General features: G+C 40.1%; 1 protein-coding gene across 7 annotated transcripts in view; it reads left to right on the top strand.

The window, feature by feature from the left end:
- Positions 1–24,233, top strand: part of FMNL2 (formin like 2) — a 312,996-nt gene that overhangs the window by 185,284 nt on the left and 103,479 nt on the right. For all 7 annotated transcript variants that reach the window (XR_006220721.1, XM_042994450.1, XM_042994446.1 and 4 more), the window contains exon 3: positions 22,469–22,549. Coding sequence is in view for 6 of the 7 variants with exons in the window: in XM_042994450.1 (XP_042850384.1) it covers positions 22,469–22,549 (81 nt within the window). In the remaining variant the exon portion in view is untranslated. The remainder of the gene's footprint in view (positions 1–22,468; positions 22,550–24,233) is intronic.

Here is a 24,233-nt window from a genome sequence, read left to right on the forward strand (position 1 = left end):
CTTAATTTCAGGGTCCTGAGTTCAAGCCCCACATTGAGTCCCACAACTAATATTTTGAAATTATTTTGAAGATTGGAGGCAATATATGTACAATACGTACATATATGGGCTAACATTTGCCACACTGTAGGTGCTTCATGAATGGTGTTGCTGCTTCTGCTGCTTCTGAGGGGCCCACATATTAAATACTGGTACCATTATTATTTTTTGTAATCAACTTGTCTTCAAAAGATTCAAGGAAATTTACTGTATCGAATCTATCATCCTATATTACCTAAATATGCTTGATGGTTTGCATGCATGTTTGGTGCTATCAGCAAAAGCCATAGCTATAGATTTTCAGTCCAGGAAAATACCATGGCAAACCTTGTGTCTTATTTGTGAAGTTTTAAAACAGTGGCTGTAGTGTGTTGTCATTGATATCTGGCACGTATACTTTGTCCCCAAACACTATATGGAATCCAAATACGAATTTTATTTCTTTGTGAGCAAATAGTACAGATACATTATTATCGTAAGATACCTGTTATAGGCAAAGTGTGCAGGGTGCACAAAGTGAAATGGGAGTATTACAGACATTTTATTCCAAAAGAAGTATGTGACCAAGAATATTGGAGGGCTAATGGAGAAGTTATTTCACGTTTCAGTTCCATGAAAAATTGTCACGTGGACAATATGAGTCATGGAACTGGTCATGTTTCTCCTTTTTTTTTTTTTTTTTTTTTTTCTTTCCTTTGCTGCTGGATTGCTCAGAGCCAAATTTGTGTCCTGCCCTTACCAAGTACACGTACCTTAGTGTTAAGCTTTTTGTTCACCAGCCTCATGTGTGGCTTCATCTAATGTTTTCTGGCCACATTATCCCTCCACACTGATTTCTTCCCTTAAAAACAACCTTGTAAGGAGTCCTAAACTTTCATAAGTTATCCTTTTGAACAAGATGAACGTAAAATATGATGGGATTACTGGTGAACAAAAATTATATTGCTCTTGATTGCAAAGTTTCTCCATGCTGTGGACATTGAGCAAATTGGTGCATTGAATATAATGTTTTTCTCTGAAGAAGCAAATAGGAAGGGTCCAGATAAAATACTTTATCATGATTTGGCCTAGGAAAGACCATCAAATTGGATATAATTCATCAACCTTTTTATACTTTCCTAGTTGTGTTAGTCTGTCACTTTGTTTTCTGTGTTGAAATATGCCCCCCCCCCACCGTGCCCCCAACCAAGAATGAGTTACTCAAGGGCATGGGCCTTGCATCATTTTTTTGTGTATCTCTAGTACCGTGCTTAGTGCCTGAAGCATAATCACTGCTTACTGAAAGTATGCTGAGTGAAAGAAAGAATAGCTAAATGATATGTTTGAGAGACGGTGGAGAAGAAAGAGGAGGCGGAAGAGAGAAGGTTGGTGGGAGAGGTGGCCTAGAAGTAATGGTTTGCTGTTTCTGTTTACCCTTTGCACCTTCCTCTCCCTGCTGGTGTAATCTGCTTGTGATAAATGAAACTAAACATCACTGCCCAATTCTCAGAGCTCCTTAGAAGTGGGAAGGGTGCCTGCCCTAGATCTGAAGGAGTCTGTATGGGCATTTCTGCAAGGACACTCTGTGTCCACCTACCCATGGTCAGCTGGAAGTCCAGCTCCTAATTCTAGGAGCAAAATAAACATTTTAAAAAAATGTGTATTCGTTTATTTTTGAGAGAGAGAATGTTCATGCATGTACACAAGCAGGGGAGGGGCAGAGAGACAGGGAGACAGGATTCAAAGCAGGCTGTATGCTGTCAGCATGCAGAGCCTGACTCAGGGCTCGAACTCGGGAACTGTGACATCATGACCTGAGCTGAAGTTGGCTTAACTGACTGAGCCACCCAGGTGCCACCAAAATAAACATTTTTCAAAATAAACATTTTTAAATCCCCAAAGCTGTGTGTGGTAACAGTGTTCTGGTGGTGTCCCATAGTCCTTTCCTAGATGACTCCATAAATATAAAGTTGACCTGAATTTCTAGCGGGTCTCAGTGGTTAAAGTAGCTTAAGAGAACTGTCTAACTCTGGTCCCGGTGGGGCTACGGAAGCCGAAGGAAGAGAGACTTCCTTTCTGGATTTTGGGTAGTGTGAAGCGCATTCCAGAGAACGTATTTCTCTGTTGGAGTAAGTGGGCAGGGTTCCCATGAGGGCTTCAATTTGAGGACACTGAGGCATGTTTTTGATAGCTTGAGGTGACCATGTGAGAATAAAAAGTCGGAAATGTTAGGTTGCTCTGACAACTGCAGATGAAAACCCAGAAGCTGCGTAGCAATGAGGGAGCTCTTTCAGTGGGCTCTACACCTACGAGGAGAGAAATCCCCTTGCTCTCGCTCCTGCCTCAGTTTTCAATGCTCCCTCAATGCAGACCCTGACTGTACTGTTTGGGACTTGGGGTCCTGGCTACTTTCCAAAGCTTAGAGTAAAGGCTGCATTTCAGGAACTTTAGGATCTCAGATGAACCCAAGACTTTCAGGTCATTGTGTCTGGAAGAGTTGGTAGAAGGGTTGCATTTATTTCAAGCCATTTTTTTTTTTTTTTTTCCTACTGGAAAAGTTAGCATACACTTGTCCAAACAAAAGTATCTGTATTGGAGCATATGAAGTAAAGTGAAAAGACCTTTTGCTTTTCCCACCTGTTCTCGAATCAGTGATGAAACTGAGGTTTAAGAGCATTAATGACAAGGCCAACCCCAAGGCCCCCCTCGGCTCATTAGTGACATGAGAACACCGATTTCCAAACTCCAGCCGTGAGTCCTTTGAATTAGTCCCTTTTACACTAGGGACCCAGACACGGTTCATGGAAGTGAAACTTGCACTTAGGTAAGTAGCTCCTGTGACTTGTCAGGGGATTTTCTTGGAGGAGTGGGGCTTAGTTCCTAAATGTGCCTCTGCTTAGTGATTAAGTGGAAGTGGTTAGTCAAGAATTCAGGACGTTGCAGATGACTAATGCTGATGGGTGTAGATTCCATGAATGTGTAATGCAGTCCTGAAATGTTAGCGGTGCCACACCTGGGCTTGGTTAGAAACTTGCCCTGTGGCTTTGCCGGTGTCAGTGGCATGATGTGTGAGTTATGGGGGTGGTTTGGCATGGCTCGACCTTGCCCCCTAATGGCTGGCGCTTGTTTTGCATGGTAGCCTTAGTGAGAGATGGGGGTCTCCCCCTTCCTTCACTTGTATGGGATGATATGAGAGAAGGAGGTTAAAACCAACAAAAACAAAGGTGAGAGTGAAGAGGTGGCAGGAAATTATACCCACTTAGAGTCAGCTTCCTGTGTTAAGTACTTCAGGGAGGTTGGATTTCAGCCCTCAGGGCTTGGCAGGCAGCCTGATCAGGAAAGGGGAAAGCCCTGCTGCCACTCAGCCGGAGCAGAGCGGAGTCAGGCCAGTGGCACTGAGATATCCACTACAGCAAGAGTTGCTTTTTTGTCTTTTTTCAGCACAGCTGACCGACGTCATTTGAATATATTTAGTCATGAAGAATACAATTGTTTTTAAACCTTCCATTTGTATTTCCTAATACTGTTTCTTTCAGAAGACAAGAAAGTTACTCACTGGATAACTTGTATTGGTAGTTAAGCCAATTTGCTGCTAGAATATGATTTACTAAAAAATTAGAGAGCAATATATTGCTGATTTTTTTTTTTTTTTTTAACGTTCATGTTGTTGTAAGCTAGCTAGAGCTCTTGTCTGCCAGGTAAGCAAATATTACTAGATATGGATAAGTTAATTACTGTGGACCATCAGATTCTAGGTGATAAGGGCTTGTCCTTGGAGTGAGGGGTGATAAATGAATAGTAACATTGGTAGGAACAGGTTATATAGCCCATTTGAGTGTTGATGGCTGCCATGGTAGTCCTTTGAGCAAGCCTATGGATGGTGTATAGACAGTGAGAAAGGAAGGGAAAGATAGTGATGTAGCAGTAGCCTTCTTGCTCTACTGTCCCTGCTCCTTGCTCCCAGACTCCAGACTTCATCTGCCCTCAGCCCCTATCCCCAAGTTCCAGGCTTTGATTCTACATTTAGCCACACTAACTTCATTGTGGCTTTACCAGCTGTTGGGTTTAGCAGACAGCCATTTCTCCACCCGCTGCCCCTAATTCAGTCATCTGCCTAGCTGATGTTTTTACTATATTTAATATTGTTTGACGTTAAAATTGTTTGAATTTTTACCATATTTCCCTAACTGGAATGTTGAAATGCTATCTAATTTTAAATCATGACTAGGTTTTTGCAATCTGTGCAATCCTTTTAAAATTCTCTTTCAAACCCTTAGTTGTCTGTTGTCATTTTGATATGTGGCCTTCCTCCTCGATGTGATCTTTGTTTTGGCTCTGCAGTAGTGGATTTTTTGTTTGGTATTTTGTTTTGTAGTTTTATCTTGTTAGAAAATACAGTGTGCATCTTATAAAAGTGAGAATTTTCTCTTACAGCCAATAACGTCACAAATAAAATGAATAATTCCTTAAGACTCTGTATTGCCCAGTTCGTATTTCCCAATTTTCTGTAATGTTCTCTTCATATGGTTTGTTCATATGAGGATCTAGTTCCGCATCGATCACACGTTCCATCTGGCTATGCTTGAAATCTCCTTGAATCTAGAACGTGATGCCCTATAGTGAAGAAACGAGGCAAGCTGTCTTGTAGAGTGTTTTGTTTCCTGCACTTACCCAACTATTTCTTAGAGACGCTTGAACTCCTGAATTTTCTGTTAACCAGAAGTTAGAGGATAGTGGTAAAGGCATGATAGGTTGATGCTGAATATCTTTTTCTAGAACATCATAGGAGACAAATGATGTCTCATCATTAGATAGTACTGGTCTGTCCTATAATTTTCTTTTTTCCCTTGAGCCTAAAGGAATCTGTGGTATGTTGCTTTCACACGGTATATGTGTCTGGATACCTACCAGCCTTGTGCCAGGTGGGTGTAAAACCAACTGATACCTTATGCTGCATCGCTTTCTGGAGGAATTGCACAAAGATGATTTTATAATTTCATTTCCCTCCTGTGGTAAGCCAGCAACTAGAGCCTTCAGCTGGGTTTTGGTTTACCCTGGAAGTAATTATGCCTAGAATTCTTTCCTTCCCTTTGCCATTTTTCAAAGTAAAGATTTAGTTGAAAAGATACCTCAAAAGGTGGCAAATGAGTTCCCTCTGGCTTTCTGTTAAGAGTATCCTTGTGAACTCGGATTTTCATAGTCCGTGTACTTCAGCCAATACAATATTATTTTGAAGCTCGTGTTATCAGTACTTTGATGTATGAGGACACTTTCATGCTGGTTCCTGTGCCCTTTTGATGTGACTCTGTTAAGTCTTGAGAGCTTGTTTTACAAGCTTTGTACTTTACAAGTGCAAAACCCATCTCTTAGGCTTAACTTGTACCTTCCTTGTCCTGGACCTAGAATAAGATGTTTCTCTAAGGAGCCCTATTTTTTTTAGTGTGGGGTGATATTAGAGGGAAAAACATGAGAGCCTAGACCTTCAAAATATATGTAATAATTATGAGTTCATATTGATATTTCCAAGTCAATTTGAAATATTAATTTACTTAATTTCTTTGATTTTATAATTATCACTTTTATATTGAATTGTTGGAATCATAACATAAATTTGTGTTTTCTGTAATGTAAAAAATGTTTTAAAATAACATACCGATATCCTTACTAACCAAAATATTAGTTACTAAAATTACTGAGTGGATACTTTTTTTTTTTTTTTTTTTTGCAGTTTCATGTCCCTACAATGTATCCTATCAAAGATGCAGGAAGTACTCTGATTTAAGTCACTTGATAGAGATACCTTCTCTGTTATTAACTTCCAGTTAAAGTGACAAAAAGATGCTGTGTTAGTTTTCTGTGGCTGCCATAACACATCACTACAAACTTTGTGGCTTAAAGAAGCAGAAAAGTATTCTGTTGCAGTTCTAGAGAGGACAGAAGTCCAAACTCAAGTTGTCAGCTGGATCATGTTCCCACCAAAGCTCTAGGGGAGAATCCTTCCTTGCCTCTCCCAGCTTCCAGTGGCTCTTAGGCATTCCTTGGCATGTGGCTGAATGTCTCCAGTCTCTGCCTCCATCTTTACATGGCCTTCCTTCTTTTCTCCCCTTATTTACTCCTCTTCTGTGTCTTATAGGGACATTTATTATTGGATTGAAGGCCCACCTGGGTAGGCTAGGATGCTCACATTTCAAGGGCCTTAACTTTATTACATCTGCAAAGACCCTTTTTCCAAATACAGTTGCATTCACTTGTTTGGGGTTAGCGCCTAGACCTATCTTTCTGCAGGCCACAATTCAAACAGCTACATATACCACGATGTGTGATGATTTGCATAATCTTGTCATTCATGTAACAATCCAAGTTGGTGCTGTTGACCTTCAGGGGTTACATTCTACACAGTTAATCACAGACCCAGGTGAAGGTGTTTTCAACATAGAGCTTCAGCTTTGCCTTGAGGTTGTCTCCAATCAAAGGAAGAACAAACAAGCAGGTGCATACCTGGGAGGTTTCCCAAACCAGGCTTGGAAGTAGCCTGAGTCATGTGCAGTTTTACTTCATTGGCCAGACCTGCAAAGGAGAATGAGAACTGTAGGCTGGCTAAATATTTGCACCAAGAGAAAAATGCTTAGTAAAAGCAGGTCTCTGCCGTGGTTATCAATTTTGATAGTCTGATAGTTTCACTTGTCCTAGGCTATGTTTAGTATTAAAGCTTGCTTTTATTGATGTATTCAGTAACTTATTCATTGAATACGTATTTAATGGTAAAGAGAAGGGAATGAAGAGAGAAAACCGCGAGAGTATGGATCTGAGTTTTCCCAAAACAGGTGCCTCATGTAATACTTTCAGTCTGGAAAATCATTTGTGTCGAATGGTTTCTGGTATCAAAATAAATTGGTTCTGAGTTCCAGCAGTGTGCCGGACATGAACTGGCTATGGGACATGTCTTTTTGTCAGATTTAAAACAAACAAATGAACGAACCAACAAATTTTATCTTCGGGCGGTCTTCTGCTTGAGATTTTAAAGGGACTGTGTTCCTTATTGTGAAGTCTCCAAATCTGAAGAAAGGTACTGAGTTAGCCACTGTTAAAAAGAATGCAAGTTTTAGGATGCCTGAGTGGCTCAGTCAGTTGAGTGCCCGACTCTTGATTTGGCTCAGGTCGTGATTCCAGGGTCGTGGGATCGAGCTCCTGTCGGGCTCCAGCCCTGTGGCAGGCTCTGCACTGAGCATGGAGCTTGCTTAACTAAGTTTCTCTCTTTCCCTCTCTCCTTCTCTCCCTCTCTCCCTCCCTCCCTCCCTCTTCCTCTTCCTCTCCCCCCCCCCCCTCAAATTAAAAAAAAGAAGCAGAAAGCAAGTTTTCTTTCGGTTTACTTCCTGAAAACAAAGTTTCTCCTCCACTGAGATCGACTCTGGGTGTCTGATTCTAAACCACTGGTGAAGCAGTCAGGGGAGCAGATGCCAGTTCTCTGTTGAACGGCTTCACATGTAGCATCTCCAGAGTTGTGGAAAATTGAATCTGAACCTAGAAGGGAGTTTACATCTTTTCTGCTACCAGAGGTTCTCTTTATCCTAGGCTTTTTGTAGTGGGGAAAAAAGATGCTGGCCTATGTCATGGGATTAAGAAGGGGGGCAGAAAATAGAAGGTAGAAGGGGTGAGTTACTCCTTTTGAAACTAATCCTTTTTGGCAGCTTGTTATAAATGCTTGGTTGGAAGTGCTGTTCAACATCAACAGCCAAAATAAGAAACCCAGGGTGTTCCATCTGATTTCAAGCTTTTAGGTTATCTTCTGCCAGAATGAACATCATATTACCTGCCTTCCTGCCTGGTAATAAAAAGGAATTGTGAATCCTCCTCCCAACACCCCTTAAAATGACTTAGGTGCCCGAGTTGTCTTAGACAACTCCTTATGTTGTTTGAAGTGAACTTTGTTGTGTCAACATCTTTTGTAAACTTGGAAATGCCATTCTAGGAACTGAAGAGTCATACAGGCAATTAAATAACGCATATGGGTAGGCTGAGGTTGACCTTTGACACCATCTTTTAGAAAATAATTTAAGTGACTTATTAATTAAGGTGCATTAGCCAAGAATTTCTACTAGGTAACGTAAACACTGCATTGTTCTAACACCTGAACGGTAACTCATAATGTCTGCTATGGAAATATGTGTGTGATCAACTTTCACAAGAAAAGAAAAGTGTGACCTAGCAAGTAGTTGAGCTGACCCTAAAAAAAAAAAAGAAAGAAAGAAAAAAAAACAAAATTTCTGTATACTAAAAAGTACCATAATGGTTTGGAAAAGTTGTTTTTTGTTTTGTTTTGTTTTGTTTTTTTAGTGCCAGTGGATGACCTTGATCACAGTGTGATTGTGGCTCTTTTTATCAATCCATTTGTTAATTAAAAGATTCATTGAGTATATACTGAGAAGAAGGATGTGCTAGATGCTATGACCATAGTGCTTCAGAAAATTAAGTGCTAAATCTTTTAAAAAAAAGGGGGGGTAGGGGATTGAAAAAGGTAAGATACCATCTTAAAAGTAAATTTTGGAATGACTAGATATGTAACAGAACTTTCAGCCCATATGCTCTCTCCTACTCTTGTGTGTCATTCATGCGGATCTTGATGAACTTTTAACTAAGTGTTTTATTTATTTTTCAATATTTGTTTATTTTTGATAGTGGGGGAGGGTCAGAGAGAGAGAGGGAGACGGAGAATCCCAAGTAGGCTCCACACCATCAGCACAGAGCCTGATGTGGGGCTAGAACTCATGAACTGAGATCATGACGCAAGCCAAAATCAAGAGTTGGGTGCTTAACCGACTGAGACACCCAGGTGCCCCTTACGTGTTTTAAAAGAAGTTATTTTTTTGAAGTCATGGGGGAATTGAGGTGTCTGTGGGTGTTTATCTCTGTTAGAGTAGTAAAACAGCATATTGATGATTTCACTGAAATACAGAAATATAAATTGGTTTTGATTTCTAATTAGACTTGGGTGCAGGGAGATAGGAAGAAAGTGAATTAGAAATAAGGCTCAGGTTGGGGTACCTGGGTGGCTCAGTCGGTTGGGCGTCCGACTTTGGCTCAGGTCATGATCTCACAGTTCATGGGTTCGAGCCCTGCATCGGGCTCTGTGCTGACCGAGTCTGGAGCCTGCTTCAGATTCTGTGTCTCCCTCTGTCTCTGCCCCTGCCCTGCTTGTGCTCTGTCTCTGTCTCTCAAAAATAAATAAATGTTAAAGAAATATGGTTCAGGTTTTGTAAGGAATGGAGAGCTGTATTAAGGGGGTGGAGACTGCGTATATTCTACGTCCACTTGGTGGACCAGACGATGCCTTGCAGTAGCATCTTCGGGTTCTAGAAATACCATCATTAGGGAGATGCTGGTTACCCTTAAGGCCACCACTAGTTATCTTCACAAGAGCCTTGACACAACTACTTGGCTTATATTTTCAGGTATAACTTTCCAAGTCCCATCTAAAACCCAGTGGACTGAACACTTGTAATAGATTGAGGACTATGTTCTATATCTATCACATTCAGCAAGTGTCCTCAACAGTGACCGGTTTCAGAGGAACTGCTTCTAGCTTCCACTCAGCCCAGCCTGTTCAAGCATTGTCTGAGAACTTGACCTAATGACTAAAGAAAAAAAAAAAAAAAAAAAAAAAGATTAATTTTGACCATATGATCACAGGTTGAAACTATTGTTGGCTTTAATCTTGTGATCTGAGGATGCCAAGAAAGACCTGAGGCTGATTATAGAGACATGAGGCTGGGTTTGTAGTGTTAAATTTGAAGTTATGGAAGATCTAAGGACAAACCATAAAATATCTAAGGGAAACTTGACTTTTAAGATTCAGTTTTCAGGTTGTTAGCACACATTGTTTGTTTTGTTTTGTTTTTTGTTTTTTATCTTAGAAGGTAAATCCTGTATCTAGGAAACTGGGATATGTGGGGGGGGGGGGTGGGGAGGGTTGGATGGAGATGGTGGATTAAATCTCATGAAATGACAGTGAAGATACAGTAATAGTTGGAGGTGTGGAGGTAATTGAGACCTAGGTGAAAAAAACTGTGACACAAATTCTAGAATTTTAAATTCTTTGAGTGATTTATGATGTAAATGTTTTGAAAAACGAAGAGGTTTATAGGACCCCCTCAGAGTGCTTTATTTCTTGCAAAAGTGTTAACTGATGAAGTTGATGGCATGTTTGCTTGTGGTTTTCTTTCTAGTTGGAGCAAGTAAAAAAAAAAAAAATACCAAGAAAAACTTTTTTTTTTTAAATTTTTTTTTCAACATTTTTTATTTATTTTTGGGACAGAGAGAGACAGAGCATGAACGGGGGAGGGGCAGAGAGAGAGGGAGACACAGAATCGGAAACAGGCTCCAGGCTCCGAGCCATCAGCCCAGAGCCTGACGCGGGGCTCGAACTCACGGACCGCGAGATCGTGACCTGGCTGAAGTCGGACGCTTAACCGACTGCGCCACCCAGGCGCCCCAAGAAAAACTTTTTAAAAGGAAAGCTGTGCTCGGTAATGAAGTAAATAAATGAATCTAAACCAATTACTTTGAAATACTGTTTTTTGATCTTTACTGAGAGATCATCTTTACTGAGGTATAATTTACATATAGTAAAGTTCACCAGTTGTGTTTTCCAAAGTGGCTGTACCATTTTACATTCCATCCAACACTGTAATAGAGTTCCAGTTGTTCCAAATCCTTTACCAACCCTTGGATGTTGGCAGTCTTATTAATTCCACTCATTTTTATGGGTGGGTGTGTGTGTGTGTGTGTGTGTGTATATATATATATATATATATATATATATATATATATAGTAACACGTCACTTTGGTTTTAGTGATACCTCACTTTGGTTTTAATTTGCATTTCCCTGATGATGTTGAGCATTTTTTTACATGCTTGTTTGTTATTTGTGTACCTTTGCTGAAGGATCTGTTCAGATTTTTTGCATATTTTTAAATATTGGATTGTTTTATTATTGAACTGTAGGTTAAAAAAATACATATGTTCTGGATACAAATCTTTATCAGACATATATCTTGGAAGTATATTCTCCTAGTTTATGTCTTGCCAATTTTCATAGTCCTAAAGTGTTTTTCAGGGACTAAAAGGTTTTCTGATGAAGCCGAATTTAGTTATCTTTTATTTAAGCGGTTCAAGTATTTTGTGGCTTGTCTAAGGAATCTTTGCCCAAACTCAGGTCACAAAGGTGATCTCTTCTATGTTTTCTTCTAGAAATTTTAAGGTTTTGTTTTTATGTTTGGGTCTGTGATCGGTTTTGAGTTAATTTTGGTACATAGGATGAGGTAAGGCTGGAGATTCACTTTTTGTGCCCCCCCCCCCATATGTATATCCAGCTGTTTAAGTATCATTTGTGGAAAAGACTGTTCTTTTTTCATCAACTACCGTGGTATCTTTGTAAGACCAATTGACCATATGTTTGTGGTTCCTGTTTCTGTGCTCTCTGTTCTGTTCCACGGGTCTTTGTTTCTATCCTTTGTCAATATGGCAATTTCGATTACTGTCTTTAAAATCAGGTAGTGTGAATTTTCCAACTTGGCTCTTCTGTAGAATTATTTTGGCTATTCTAATTCCTTTGCATTTTTATATAAAGTTGACTATTAACTTGTACATTTCTAAGAAAAACCCTCCAGGATTTTGACTGAGGTTGCATTGACTCTGTAGGTGAATTTCCAGAGAACTGACATCATAACAGTATTGATTCTTCTGAATAATGAACATGGCATTGCTATTTATTTAAGTCTTCAGTATCTCACAGAAATGGTTTGAAGTCAGGTCTTGCATGTATTTCGCTAGATTTATCCCTAAGTATGTCATGATTTTTAGTGCTCTTGTAAGTGATAAATTAAAGAAAATAATTTACAACAGTCTTTTTCTTAGAGAAATACTATTTTTGAACAACCTCTTACTGCTTCATTGATACCCATGTAGAGAAAGGTGGTTTATGGTACGTCATTGCATTTCCAAAATGATGTCCTGTACTTGAAAACTATCTTCACGGCTTCTGTACTGCAAACAGCAGCCTTGGGTAAATGTTGAAGTTTACTATTCTGAGCTTGGTTCTTCAGTCTAGTCCTAAAGTAAATGGAGGCAGGTGGTAAGGGCATGATTAAGACCTAATGACTTGGCTTCCAATTTTCTGTCCTTAATGTTCTGTTCATAAGGATGCTTTCCTTGCATGTGTCAGATGCTTGTTGACTTCAGCGGAAGGCAGCTTCCTTCTCCTGGTCTTTCCACGCCATCTACTCTGAGGGTTCCCTTTTATAAATGATACCCTTTACAAATATTACAATTCACTCAATGTAGCACACACCTCTTGAGATTCTCAGAACCATGTAACTGTGTAACAATGTGGTTGTACACTGTTTAAATTGGGGCAAATGAAACTTCAGAGAATCCAATTAGTATAAACTGTAGGCAGAAATCCTTAACATAAGAGTTTGCCATTCTTGGATAAAGAAGTGAGATGTGTACACACACACACACACACACACACACACACACACACACACACGCAAAATGGAATATTATTCAGCCATAAAAAAGAATGAAATCCTGGGGCACCTGGGTGGCGCAGTCGGTTAAGCGTCCGACTTCAGCTGAGGTCACGATCTCACGGTCCGTGAGTTCGAGCCCCGCGTCGGGCTCTGGGCTGATGGCTCAGAGCCTGGAGCCTGTTTCCGATTCTGTCTCTCTGCCCCTCCCCCGTTCATGCTCTGTCTCTCTCTGTCTCAAAAATAAATAAACGTTAAAAAAAAAAAAAGAATGAAATCCTGCCATTTACAATAACCTGGATAGAGCTAGAGAGTGTTCTGCTGAGCAAAAGAAGTCAGAGAAAGACAAATACCATGTGGTTTCACTCGTGGAATTCAAGAAACAAAACAGATGAGCAAAGGTGGGGAAAGAAGGTAGGCAAACCAAGAAACAGACTCTTAACTATAGAGAACAAACTGGTGGTACCAGAGGAGAGGTGGGTGGGAGATGGGAGGAATAGGTGACAGGGATTAAGGAGGGCAGTTGTGATGAGCACTGGGTGTTCTATGCAAGTGTTGAATCACTGAGTTCTACTCCCCAAACTAGCGTTACACTGTATGTTAACTAAGTGGAATTTAAATAAAAACTTAGCAAACTTAAAAAAATTAAAAATAGTTTGCCATTCTTTCAAATTCTTGAGTGATTGAGAAATATTAGTACTTTTATCTAAATCTTTATCTAATGGTTTCTGCAAGAAATTAAAGGCCGCTGTTGCTCCCCCCCCCCCCCCCCCCCCACTTCAGGACCAAAACTTTACTTTTCTTTTCCTCCCCATGTTTTATTTGTATGATAAATGGTTAGCCCTGGACACTTTTAAAAGCGCTTCAATATGTGAATCCTGTTTGAGAAGGCATCCTTAAGTAAGGTTTCTGGAATATGTAGTATGTGGAAGAGAAAGGTTTTATTCTTCTCATTTTTCAGATGAAGAAACAATGAGGCTTGTTTATACTCCCCTGCAGTTTTTAGAGGAAGAGTACTCTCCAGGGATTTTGTAAAAGTTTCGTGAAATCATAGGTTGTAACTATAGTCTTATAATGTAAGTCTGTATCTTTAAACATAACTGAAAACATTCCAAAGTCTTTGCCTAACAGGAATATGCACATTCTGTTTGTAGACGGAGTAAAGAGAGGGATTCAAGTATCCAAAGGAGGAACCACAATCTAAAGCAATTAATAAGCTTGACTGTACAGAGGAGCTACGTGGGGAATTTAAGACTGTGGATTTTTGAGTATCTGGTGGATTGTGTCAGGAGAATGTTTGCAATTGAACAAGCATCCTCGATTGTTTTAAATGCTAGTTTTTGGTAGTAAATATTGTAAGAAATGCCAGTCTAAAAGAAGGAAAAGCTTTGGCTCATGAGGGGAGAGAATGAAGATTATTTCTAAGGTTTTCCAGTATAAATCTAACCTTCCATCACTCTGTCCAGTTCTTACATCCTCAACTTACAACTCTGCTTAACACTGCTACATGTCCAGCGCAGTCAGGGTTCAATCTTTGCTTAGGACAACATGAGATAATAAACTTTATTAGAAGTATGACCTTACTATCAAATTTAATTAAAACAATGTTTAAAGTGGGGAAAAAATGATGAACTATGAAAAGGATTAAATAAGTTCAATTAATATCATCTATTAAGGAATGAATTGTAGGATGTTTTGTTTAGAAAAGACCTGTTGAACTAGAAGAAACTTTTGCTAGTCTAAATAAAGGAAATTATTTGGAAAAGTCTCATTAAAAGTTATTTTCAGTCTGAGGGTTGTAATGGAACACTTGGAAAGTTGTCCTCTCCTCTCCGACCAGGAAAATGATTTCATATTCAGAGCTGAAGAATGCTTCAGGGCTCTCCAAGAAACTATGGCTGTGGAATGAATCTGACATGCTTATTTTTCAAGTTTAGTTTAGTGCAGAAATGGCCAGCTTTTAAAGTTGGCAGATGGAGAAAGAAGAGTTGTACAGTATTAACTGTATGTTGCTACACTATTTAAAACCCCTTATTAACTTCCTGTTGTCTCATATGTCTCTCATATGTCTCTTGTTGTCTCGTATGAGATGATTATTTGACATCCACCATTTTCTGTTCCAAGTTACATTTAGGTTCTTGTGCCATTATCTTTCATAAACTGTATTACTGGAACCCAGCTAAACCCATGATGTTACCAGCACATTTCCCATGCTTCTCTACTTTTGTTTCCTTGTACCCCCATCTGGAAAACTCCTCTGTCTCCTGCCTTTCACACTGACCCAGGGTATCTATATGCTGCCTGCCCTTTAAAACTCAATTCAAAAACCACTTTTTCCAGTGAAGTTCCTTTGATCTTCTCCGTTGGAAGAAGCCATACCTTTCTTTGAACTTCCAGAGGATCACATATGGCTCTTACCGTATTCAGGATTGTATTACAGCAATGTCTGTTGTGTCTCACAGATCAGATTTAATGCTTTGGAATGGAATTTGTTTCATTTTGTGTTAAAAAAAAATTTTTTTAATGTTTATTTATTTTTGAGAGAAATAGAGACAGAGACAGAGGATGAGCAGGGGAGGGGCAGAGAGAGAAGGAGACACAGAATCTGAGCTGTCAGCACAGAGCCCGACGTGGGGCTCGAACTTGTGAACCATGAGATCATGACCTGAGCTGAGGTGGGATGCTTAACCAACTAAGCCACCCAGGCGCCCCTCATTTTGTGCTTTTTACACAGTGTCTTGCATAATGTGTTTTGGATGAATGAAATAATAAAAGGATCAAAAAATTTTTTAAACTTGGTATTTTTCATGTTAGTGCCAGGAAAGAGAGACCTGCTTGTGATAGCAAGATTTAAGGTGTTCAGGGGCAGCGGCTTCCTTAGCAAAAAGTTTTCTTCCAGTGATAACCACAGGGACCCTTCTAAGTAGGAGTACAGCTGACACTCACTGCCTCTGGTAGCGGTTACACAAAATTAGAGTCTCAACTGGCCTTCTTAATCGTCTATAATTGTGAGTAGCTAGAGTCTTAATAGTTTTTCCTTATTTTCTCTAAATTGTCCTCTTTCTTCATACCCGTACTTTCTGTAGGTGTGAGAGTCTGATAGCCTGTCTGAAGTTGCAGAATTTGTTTTTGTCTTTTTGGGGGAACATGGAATATACATTTCCTTGGGGACTCTGGTACTCTTGATTTCTTGGGGGATGCTAGATCTCTTTGTGTAGATGTTGTTTTTAGTCGTATAAATGGTTGGCCCTGTGAGAGCTGAGGTGTTATGAGTTACCTTAGTCCTTCCTGCTTAGGAGCCTTGATTCAGATCTTGGCACCCCTCTGCAACCCCCCACGCCATCGCACACACATACATACGTGTGCTATTTCTTGGCCTCTGCTGTACTTTGTAACTCATCTCTGTCTATAAACAATATTAAAAAAAAATTTTTTTTAAATGTTTGTTTATTCTTGAGAGACCGAGAGAGACAGTGTGAGCAGGGGAATAGGCAGAGAGAGAGGGAGACACAAAATTCGAAGCAGACTCCAGGCTCTGAGCTGTCAGCACAGAGCCGGGCACGGGACTTGAACTCACAAACCATGAGATCATAACCTGAGCCGAAGTCGGACACTTAACTGCCCAAGCTATCCAGATGCCCCTATATACAATATGAATATGGTATTTTATTATGGTCTTTTTTTCTCCCTGTGTACTCACGTTAGCATTATCCCTTTTAGAGGGTAAACCCCTTGAGGACTTGGATTATTCCTGTCAACAGAGCTCTGAAGAGCACTTAGCACCAAGCTAAATGCTGCAAATTAGTACACACTAATGGCAATGATAGTGATTGTAATTATGGCTCATTTAGAGACCACAGTTTGCTGACTCAGCCTTGGGAAAGGGAGCCCAACTATTTTCAGCTTCTGGGAAGAAAAATCATTCAAGTGTAGTGAGCTTATGTACGTAAAAGCAAAGTCCTTTAAATTTTCACTATCTAAAAATTACTGTAGGAGCAGAATAATAAAACATTAATAACGGCATAATGATGGTGACCTCTGATTCATCCCTAAGGGTGTTTAAGCAGTTTATGTAGCTCTGCTAATAGACTACCGAAATAGAGCCAATGACCCTGTGACAGTCCCCGACGTGGGGACAAACTCGGCAGTAAGTGTGTCCCCCCATGAGCCATTCATTTCCCAGAGATTGCCTCGAGTTTCAGATGTCTTGCTATAATTTCTTTCCTTTAACTTCAGAATATTAAGGTGTAAGATAAACTTGAATGAAATTCTGTTTGATTTTGGAGCTGCTTATCCAATTTATGGAGTGGAAATGCCTCTGACATGCTTGTTGTAAGTCCAGCTGACACCAAATTAACCTCAATTAAGTAATTTCTCATGTAATTATACACATGGATAGAGAGGATGCAAAGGACCAGAAATGTTTTGCTAGATGAGTGGAGTGCCCAATTCCAGACTCTTAGGTGGAAAGGCTTTCAATGACAAACTTTATTAGGTTTAGATGGAGAAAGGAGGGCATGGAGGAAGGTTCCAAAGAAACAGTTCAGCTGGTTAGAACCTAAGGCTGCCTGTCTGTGTCTAATGAGAAAAGGCCATGTTTGTAGCCTAGCTGATGAGTTCTGTTGACTGTGACTTCCTTAATTAACCCAGTATGTATATCCCTGCCCAGCCCCTTCACTGAGTTCCTTTAAGAATGGCCTGGTTTTCTGATTTGGGTTGCCTTAGTCTTGAACCTTAGTTATTAAGTGGAATCCAATAAATGCTTTGCCTTTTCCTTTTCTGCAGAGCAGGCCTCTGCATAGGCAAGGTAACCTTCCTGGTGGCCAGTGAGGGGAGGCAGGAGGCTAGCTAGCATAAGCATTAGTAGATTGAATTAGTGAGAAATGTGTAATTATGGAAGTCATTAGGAGATACACCAGGAGAGATACCATACAGGTTTATCCACAAATGTCCTTTAGCCGTGACATTAGTTTGAGCTAATTTATGTCTAGCACAGAACCCACTGGGTATGTGCCCTGTACAGAGTGTTGACAATCTGTTTACATGCTTTTAAACTTTAAAAACTGACCCCTAATTTATGAGAGACGTGACTTGTATACAATTTTTAGAAGTTTAATTTTTTGAACATTATTAAGTCTATGTGCCAAGTATTCTTCTTGTACTGGAACTCAAATAGAACATGTTTCTACCCTTTTAAAAGCTTTTATTCTATCAAAAGCTAGATAAGCACATTTACTGTGGTATAGTAGAACAAGGATCAGAGAGTCAGAAAGCTTGAGTTTGAATCTTTGATCTGATGTGTGTGTGTGTGTGTGTGTGTGTGTGTGTGTGTGTGTGTGTGCGCGTGTGTCTGATTTAAGGCAGATAATTTATCTCTGAACTTCACTTCCCCCATCTATGAAATGGAGTTAATATCTACTTACCACAAAGGGAGGCTTGAGTGCGATAAGAGATTTAAAGAATATGGCAAACTGTAAAGTGTTACTGAAAGATAAGTCAACAATCTTTTAGACACAAAAAGCACTGCCCCAGATGGAAAGGTAATTGTCTTCTTGGGTTTGCATTAATAAAGTCGTTTTTAGCAGGGAGAAGAAATTTTGAGATCATTACTGGAGAAATTTAACTCCTAGGTCTCTAATTTATTAAAATACTTGCAATTGACATAGCAGCTTAATGAGGATTCTGTGATTCTTGGATGTGAAGGTGACCTGGCTGTGACATCTGTCATCCCATTAATCCTTCACCACTCCTTGTGTGTCCCTCCCTAAGTTGTGCTCTTGGTCTAAGAAGAGCACCATCCTTGATAGAGGAGTGCCTTTCTTCAGTCAGAAGTGTATAAGTAGCTGCATTCCCTTGCTACAGCCTCCAAACAAGCTCTCAAAGTCCATTTGGAGTAGAACGTAGGGTGTCAAGCTTGCAAGACTCCAGACACATCCAAATGAGGCACTGCACATGGCAGTCTGCCTTTCCTTGGGGGAGAAAGATTCTCTGGTCCTAAGGTTTGTTCCCTCCCAGTGCATTTTGTGGCCTGGTGTCCTGAATGTTAAGAGGTAACTGTGCACTCTTTGCTTTGAATGCTTCTGGGGAATGATTAAAAAGCCCCAGAGCAATTGTTATTTCCCATCCAGAAACGTATCATGAAGAAAGTTTGATCACACAAAGAGATAAATGGCATGAGGTCAAGATGGTGGTCATGTTATATAATTAGACATTTTGAAGGAAATTTGGATTTTATTTTTTTATTATATATATTTTTTGTTTTAGAGAGCATGAGTAGGGGAAAGGGGCACTGGGAGAAAGAGAGAAGAGACTCTTAAGCAGGCTCCATGCTCCGTGCAGAGCCCACTGCGGGGCTTGATCCCATGACCCTCAGATCATGACTTGGGCTGAAGTCAAGAGTGAGATGCTCAACTGATTGAGCCACCCAGGTACCCCGAAATTAGTATTTTAAAAGCTCTTCCAAATGACATCAGTTCATATTGACAAATCACCATGATTAAAGAATACTTTTATCCCCAAGAATATTTCTGTATAATGGGACTCAAGTCATTAAGCTACTCGTGTCAGTGTGATGTTGGGCAAGCACGGAACTAGTTACTGAAAATTGCTCATGGGATAAGCAGACCTGGAGGTGAGGATGATGGAAAATTGCCAGCCAAGGCGTTTTTGGCTTTCAGTGCAAAACCCAAAATTCTAATATTTAGAGGAAAAAACTGTTAATTTAAATAAATACAATGCCAGTAATCCTTCCAATGTCCTTCAAAGTAAATGTGTTTTGGCGAGGTGCTGATATTCTCCAGTGTAGTTACCCAAATGTTTTTACTGTGCAAACGGCCATATTGAAGACACAGGGCAGGCGGGGGCGGGGGGAAGAGGTTTGGTGAGCCAGATGCTGGATGTATAAATCAAATAGTAGCCCCTTTTGAGATTAGACAGACAACTCCAGGTTTTAGGAAAATGACTGGGGCTTTCTTTGTATTCTTTCTCCATACCAGTTTTATTTAAATCCCTGGATGGAGGCTTGAATTTTCTGAGTAGTAGATACAATGTAGACCTCCTATGTTGTGAAGCGTCAGGCTTCTTTATGTTCTGTTGTGGTTGTTTTGTTTTGTTTTGGAAATAGATTAGTAAATTATTCAAACAAATGAAAACTGTGTAACAACAGCAAATTTTTGTAAGCGCATTGGGAAAAGTATGTATTAATTACAGACTTCTTCTGTAATTTCAGGGGAATAATTAAAAGGAAATACTTACAGGATCAATAAATGCATATTTGATAAAGCCCCTCTGGATCACGACAGTCTTGAGCAGAAAATGGGGAAAGGTGCATATATTGACTGTCAAAAATGGGATTCACTAATTGAGTGGATGACAATATGTTACATGTGCTAGTCAACCAGATTTTGTTGTTTTAAAGGAAAAAATACAGCTCTTCTGTTGTGAAGATATTATGTAAAAGAACAATCATTAGACATCTGTTAGCAACTGTCCATAGATTTAAATGTCGGTCCTCAGGTAAATCCCACATTGGTCAGAGTAAACTTAATGTTGAGTTTCCTGTGTTAGGGACCTTATATTTAGAGGTAGGAGGTATTTGCTATAGCACAACGGAACACAGTTTGAGTTGTTACTGGCCATAGGAATTTTAAATTTGGATAATTGGATTGTATTATTAAAAAGAGTAAGTTTTTCTGATATCCTGATATATCTCTGGCATTATCTATTGTCATACATAAGGTTGGATATAGTAACTGGCTTCTAGATGGTTTATCACTTCATTTTTTGGAGTTTTTTTGTGATTATTTTAGTCTTTAGCTGGGCTATTGTTAAAGCCCTATGGCAGTTGGGTCCTATCTGGCCCCTTAGTGAAGTGATGGTGATTTAAAAACAACAACAACAACAAAAAAAAAAACAGAAAAAGAAAAAGGACTTTATACATAGACTATTCCATGGCACTAGAGATGTCAAATACCTGTGAATTGTTATTTAGAAGTTGCTCGCAGATTGGAAAATGGCGGGGAGGGGGGATAATTACAAACATTATGCTGATCTTTTTTGTTAACAGCTATGTTGAGAATCAGTTCATCTACTCTAAAATGTCTCCTGATCATCTTCTTAAATGTTTATTTATGTTGAGAAAGAGAATCCCAGGAGCCTGAAGTGGGGCTTGATCTCATGAACCATGAGATGATGACCTGAGCCAAAATCAAGAGTTGGATGCTTAATTGACTGAGCCACTAAGGTGTGCCCCCTGATCATTTTTAAATAAAGGGGAAATATGGACAGTTGTCTCACTACAAGTCCCTTCCATCTATTTTAAATCATTTTAAATAACAATAAAATGTATGTTTTCGCTAATGAGATGATCTTTAGAAAGGCTTTTCTATATCTGTAAGCAAGAAGACTTGAGTGGACCAGGAAGGATGTTGTGGTTCCCTGTGTTGGAAATACACATGCTTGAACATGCTGGCCAGTTGTCAGTGTTGTGAAATACTAAAACTCCATTGTGGCATAAGCAATAATCAGGTTAAAAAGAATTACTAGAAAAGCATCTTTTCAGGTTGTCGTTGGAGGAGGCCCTGATAAGAATTGTTTTGATTTCATGATAAATCTTAGTTTTTCCTTTTAGTGCTGATTCATTGTGTGTGAAGGGTAGCATACGTCTAGAGAAAGTTGTGAAACCTAAGAACAACACAATAAGTAGGATAAAGTCAGCACCTGTATGACTACTACTTGGGTCAAGAGAGAGAACCTGGTGGCCTCTTCGGTCACTTGGAATTTCCCTTCCCCCACTTTGATCCCCTGTCATTTTTATGCTCATCATCTCTTCCTCCATCCCCTAGATGTATAGGTATGTATCAATAAATAAAATCACCTATGTATATGTCCCTATTAAAATTTAATTTTGCCTGTTGTGTAAATCCATAGAAGTGAAGTCACATTCTTTTTGGCTCAACATCAGGTTTGTAAGATCCATCCATACAGGAGAATATGGTACAGTTTGTTCATTTTCATTGGAATATAATGTACGATTATATGAACATAATACAAGCATTCATCCATTTTATAGTTTGTGGGCATTTGGGTTTTACCCAGTTTTTTACTGCTGCTTATTCTGCTTTGGACATTTATGGTCTGTAATACCTGATACACATGGGCATGAGTTTCTCAAAGTGTGCTTCCATCCATAGCATCTGTATACCATTTGTTAGTAATGCCGATTCTCAGGACCCATCCCAGATCAGCATTCAAATACTACCTTGGAATATATATTATATATATTATATGCTTATTTTAGTGACCGTGCTTTTGCTACAAATATTTCCAGGTTTTCTAATTTGGAACTGCTTCGGGAACCCATTAATGATTATATACGTGCATATGTACTCATACAAAGATACACTCACTTGAGTCTCTTAGCGATTGACCCATTCCTCATTTTTGAAACAAATTAGTTTTATCCAGTTTGAGTCAAGTTTTTGGTATTTTTGAAAAATAACGTTCAAAAGAACTATTTGCCAACATTGAAGATAGTCCAAAAAATATGCAGTAGACGGAAGAACTACCCAAAGAGGACGTGAATACACGTTGCGTGAAGCATCATTCTAGAATGAGAGCAGCGGAGCACTGAAGACATAGTGTACTGACTCCACAATAGGGCAGACGTGGGCTCAAATCCACTGCTAACACTGACTAGCTGTGTCGACTGAGTTTCTCTAAGCTTCGGTTTTCTTCTTTGCAAAGGGAGGATAATAACATTTACTCTAAAGATTCAAAACCATCAGTACATGAAGATCATCTGCAGGGTCACACTAGTAAGTGTGAACGCATGTCAGCCGTGGATCAGCAGTATTAATCTGAGTGGGGTGGGTGGTCACACCTTCGTAGCCCTCATGCTTTTTACTTTTGTGCTTCCTGCAGGAACGATTCCAGGTGAAGAATCCTCCCCATACATACATTCAAAAGCTCAAAGGCTATCTGGATCCAGCTGTAACCAGGAAGGTAAGATGGATTTGTTTGCACTCTTTGCTGTCCCTTCCTCATTGGTGAGCGGGCACCTCCTGCACCGGAGGGGACTTTCCTTCCTCTGCATTATAGCCTCTGCTTGAGCCTCCAGCAAGACAGCCACCGTGAGGAAACAAAGAAGAAAGCCATCCTTCTCGTGTAAGGAGGTGTTAAAAAGTGCTTTCCTGAGATGGGAGTCATGTACCTCGGATGGTTATTGAGTCACTGCCGTTTCCAATCACACAGGGCTGCGAGTCGAGTCCAGAGGTGTTAAGGCCCCTCAGAAAGCGGGCTTAGCAAAGGGAATACTTGTCTTTCATGCTTTGGTGCATTTCCAGAGGCCTTGAAAAATCACTGTGGCTTTGTCATCCCAGCTGTGTGCTCATATCCTGTGTTGATGCTATTAGCAGCTTCCCCCGGGCCTAACCCTGCCCCTGGCCCCAAGAAGGTAGAGAGAGAATAGCTGATTCCGTTCTCAGCTGACTCTCTCCTTTTACAAACAAGCTGTGCTTTGTGCAGCCACACAATTGGTTTAAACTGATGCCTTGTGGTAAAGCATGTAGCCTGGCACAGCCCAGCGGGCTGGGATCGGTCCTGGGATGTCTCAGGGCAGAGCTGTCCTCGCTCAAGATGGGTACAGGCACTCTTCACCAGATAGCACTGGTTTTTTGGTTGACCTTCCACAACTCCTGCTTTCAAGGCTGCAGCAACAATAACTTGAGCTGAATTCCCTCTGTTTCAGTGTGTGACTCATGAGAGAAGAAAGGCACACTTTTCCTAGTTGCCCACTGTTTCTAGGGCTCTTGTAATTCTTTTCAAATCTTTTTATCTTCTGCTTCCACTCTAAACGTCTCCACCACCCCCATCCAAGAAAATCGAGCAAATGAGAACAGCTTTTACTTCCTTTTGGAAGTTTCCTGACCTTTTGTCCTGTGGTTAACATGAGACAAGCAGAAGAAATACAATCTAGGGGTGATGGACTATAGACCTTTACTGTCAGCTAGATGCCATATGTGACTTGACTGTGGTGCAGACTCCTCTTCTAAGAATGTATCTGCCAAAGTATCATAATATCCCCACCCCACAAATATGGCTCACGCATCATTCTTTTCTTAAAAGAGCCTCTGTCAGTCCCCCTGAATGAGTCTGTCCCCTCTTTCTTGTCTCCTTTTCCAAGGATATAGCAACCTTCAGTTTCATTAGATTACAGAGGGTTAGATGAAGGCACCACCCCTCTTGCCTAACACAACCCAAAAAAAACCAGGAGAATTTTTTGGCTATTTCTTTTTATAGGGGCAGCAAGATTGTGTTTTATTATTTTTAATTTTATTTATTATTATTATTTTTTTTAGAGAGTGTGTGTGCCCATGCTAGTGGTGGAGGGGCAGAGAGAGAGGGAGGGAGGGAGTCTCAAGCAGGCTCCATGCCTAGTGCAGAGCCCAACACAGGGCTCGATGTCACGACCCTGGGATCATGACTTGAACCGAAATCAAGAGTCAGACACTCAACTGACTGAGCCACTGAGGCGCCCTAAGATTCTGTTCTAGAAATAATTTCAGAAATTCCCCAACTTCGGGATGCCTGGGTGGCGAGTCAGACACTCAACTGACTGAGCCACTGAGGCGCCCTAAGATTCTGTTCTAGAAATAATTTCAGAAATTCCCCAACTTCGGGATGCCTG

The sequence above is a fragment of the Panthera tigris genome, chromosome C1, assembly GCF_018350195.1.
Source record: "Panthera tigris isolate Pti1 chromosome C1, P.tigris_Pti1_mat1.1, whole genome shotgun sequence".
In the NCBI taxonomy this organism is placed as follows: Eukaryota; Metazoa; Chordata; class Mammalia; order Carnivora; family Felidae; genus Panthera; species Panthera tigris.